The 2,107-nt window shown below is 44.2% G+C and overlaps 1 protein-coding gene across 1 annotated transcript; it reads left to right on the top strand.

Moving 5' to 3' along the window:
- On the top strand, positions 1-2,107 carry LOC116923847 (UDP-glycosyltransferase UGT5). Its single transcript, XM_032930410.2, has 3 exons — positions 1-990; positions 1,063-1,517; positions 1,599-2,107. Exons 1-3 carry the CDS (start codon positions 160-162, stop codon positions 1,894-1,896), a joined length of 1,584 nt encoding a protein of 527 aa, XP_032786301.2. The 5' UTR covers positions 1-159; the 3' UTR covers positions 1,897-2,107.

Genomic DNA, 2,107 nt, shown 5'->3' with positions numbered 1-2,107 from the left:
GCAACAGCCATCATCATGGTTAGGTGGTTGCGAATCTAACGTCTCCCATCAGCCAGTCCTTTTGGCCGACACGACCCTTTTAAATTTTGAAGAACAAAAACAAAACAAAATAAAAAAAAAAAATAATAAAAAAAAACAGATCTTCATTGTAATTCGAACATGTCCGTCGGTTGGGCGTCCTCGCTTGTGCTGTCGTCGATCATCGTTGCAGCTACCCCGTACAAAATTCTCGTCTTAACGCCAATCACATCGGCCAGCCACACGAACGTCTTTAATCCGCTGGTGGAAGCTTTAGCCGAACGCGGTCATGACGTCACTCATTGGAACGGATTGGAGATTGCGTCGACTTCCAACTCGTCCAATTTACGTCGACTTTACTCGCCCAATCTGGCCAAAATCAACCAAGAACACAACGTGAATTTCAACGATCGCGACAGTCCGTTACGTCTTCTTTTTCGAGTGCCGAAAACGGTGGCCCGCTATTGCAGGGCTATTCACGAAGATACGATTTTCCTACAGTTGATGAACGCCAAAGATGAAGGTTACGATCTCATCATCGCCGAGGGATTCTTCAACGATTGCACTTTGCTGCTGGCTGAATTGTTCGATGTGCCTTTCATTTATCTCAACTGCTTCGTGCCACCGCCCTGGTTGCAATTCGCCATCGGCACGCCGTTCGCCTTCGATCATTTCCCTCATTTGGGGCTCAGTTTTCGTGACAAAATGAATTTCTGGCAGAGAACGTTGAACACGGTGACGGGCTTCTTGTTGGTCGCTTTCCATCATTGGTACGTTGTTCCGATCATCGACCAGGCCTCTTCGCGATTATTGGGTGCCGATAACGCAACGTCTATCTTAGAGATCGAAGATCGCTATCTCAGCTTGTTATTGACCAACACCCATTTTAGCATCAATTATTTGATGCCTACGTCACCTGCCGTCGTTCAAGTTGGAGGAATGCATTGCGTTCCACCTAAACCATTATCTCCGGTAATTTGTATATTTTTTTTTTAATAGGATGCAAATGACCGCCTGTTTAACGATTTTAATTGGTTGGATAAGGATCTGGAATCGTTTGTCGATGGCTCTGGTGACGATGGATTTATCATCGTCAGTTTCGGATCGATTTTGAAAGGGGTCGAAATTCCGGATGATGTCCGTCACATTTTCATGTCGACCTTCTCGCGATTGCCTCAACGTGTCATATGGAAATGGGAGGACAAAGGCATCCTGTCCGACGACGTCATTCCGGCTAACGTCAAACTCGTGTCTTGGTTGCCACAACAAGATTTGCTGGGTCATCCAAAGGTCCGTCTTTTCATCACACACTGCGGTCTGTTGAGTAAACAAGAAGCTATTTATCATGGCGTCCCGTTCATCGCTTTGCCCGTCTGGTCCGATCAACCAATCAATTCGCAAAAAGCTCACGACGACGGCTACGCCATCCGATTGTACTGGAACAATTTAACGCAAGAAGTGCTTTACGAGGCCATTCAGCTCATTCTCACCGATCCAAGGTTGTTTTGTTTTTTTCAGTGTATCGCACCATATACTAATTGATGTGTGACCTTAATTTGCGTATATTTAAATGTTTAAAGGTATGGTGAGAAGATAAAACAGGTTTCATACATAATGCACGATCAGATGGAACCTCCTGTGGAACGGGCCATCTACTGGATCGAATACGTCATCCGCCACCAGGGGGCTCCACACCTTCGTAGCGCAGCCAGGGACCTTCCGATTTATCAACGAGGTCTTCTCGACGTGATTCTATTTCTCTTTGTTGTTGCATCGCTGACGGCCTACCTGTTTTTCCGTCTGTGTCACTTCGGTCTTTTTTCAACGCCCATTCGTCGGTGGCAAATATCGAACGTGAATCTAAAGAAAAAAAATTGAAATTGCAAACAAAAACATTAAGCTGCTGTCATAATCATTCAGATTTCGTACATAGAAAAAAAATCCGCAGTTGAATCAGTCGTCTGGAATAACGTGTTAAAAATATCCACTGAACTTTATACGTGCTGCATTCAAATGGAGTTCATTACGAATTGAATTTTGTTTTTCTTTGTCTATGATTATATATACTTTCCAGTTATAGTAGCTATAA

The sequence above is a fragment of the Daphnia magna genome, linkage group LG8 (genome assembly GCF_020631705.1).
Source record: "Daphnia magna isolate NIES linkage group LG8, ASM2063170v1.1, whole genome shotgun sequence".
NCBI classification, from domain to species: domain Eukaryota; kingdom Metazoa; phylum Arthropoda; class Branchiopoda; order Diplostraca; family Daphniidae; genus Daphnia; species Daphnia magna.
Note: the sequence above shows the minus strand (reverse complement) of the source record. Positions and strands in the feature narration are given on the sequence as shown.

Coding starts and splice junctions, on each gene's coding strand:
- LOC116923847 (XM_032930410.2), top strand. CDS start 160: ATGTCCGTCGGTTGGGCGTCCTCGCTTGTGCTGTCGTCGATCATCGTT. Junction 991..1,062: donor CACCTAAACCATTATCTCCG/GTAATTTGTATA, acceptor TGGTTGGATAAG/GATCTGGAATCGTTTGTCGA. Junction 1,518..1,598: donor CTCATTCTCACCGATCCAAG/GTTGTTTTGTTT, acceptor AAATGTTTAAAG/GTATGGTGAGAAGATAAAAC.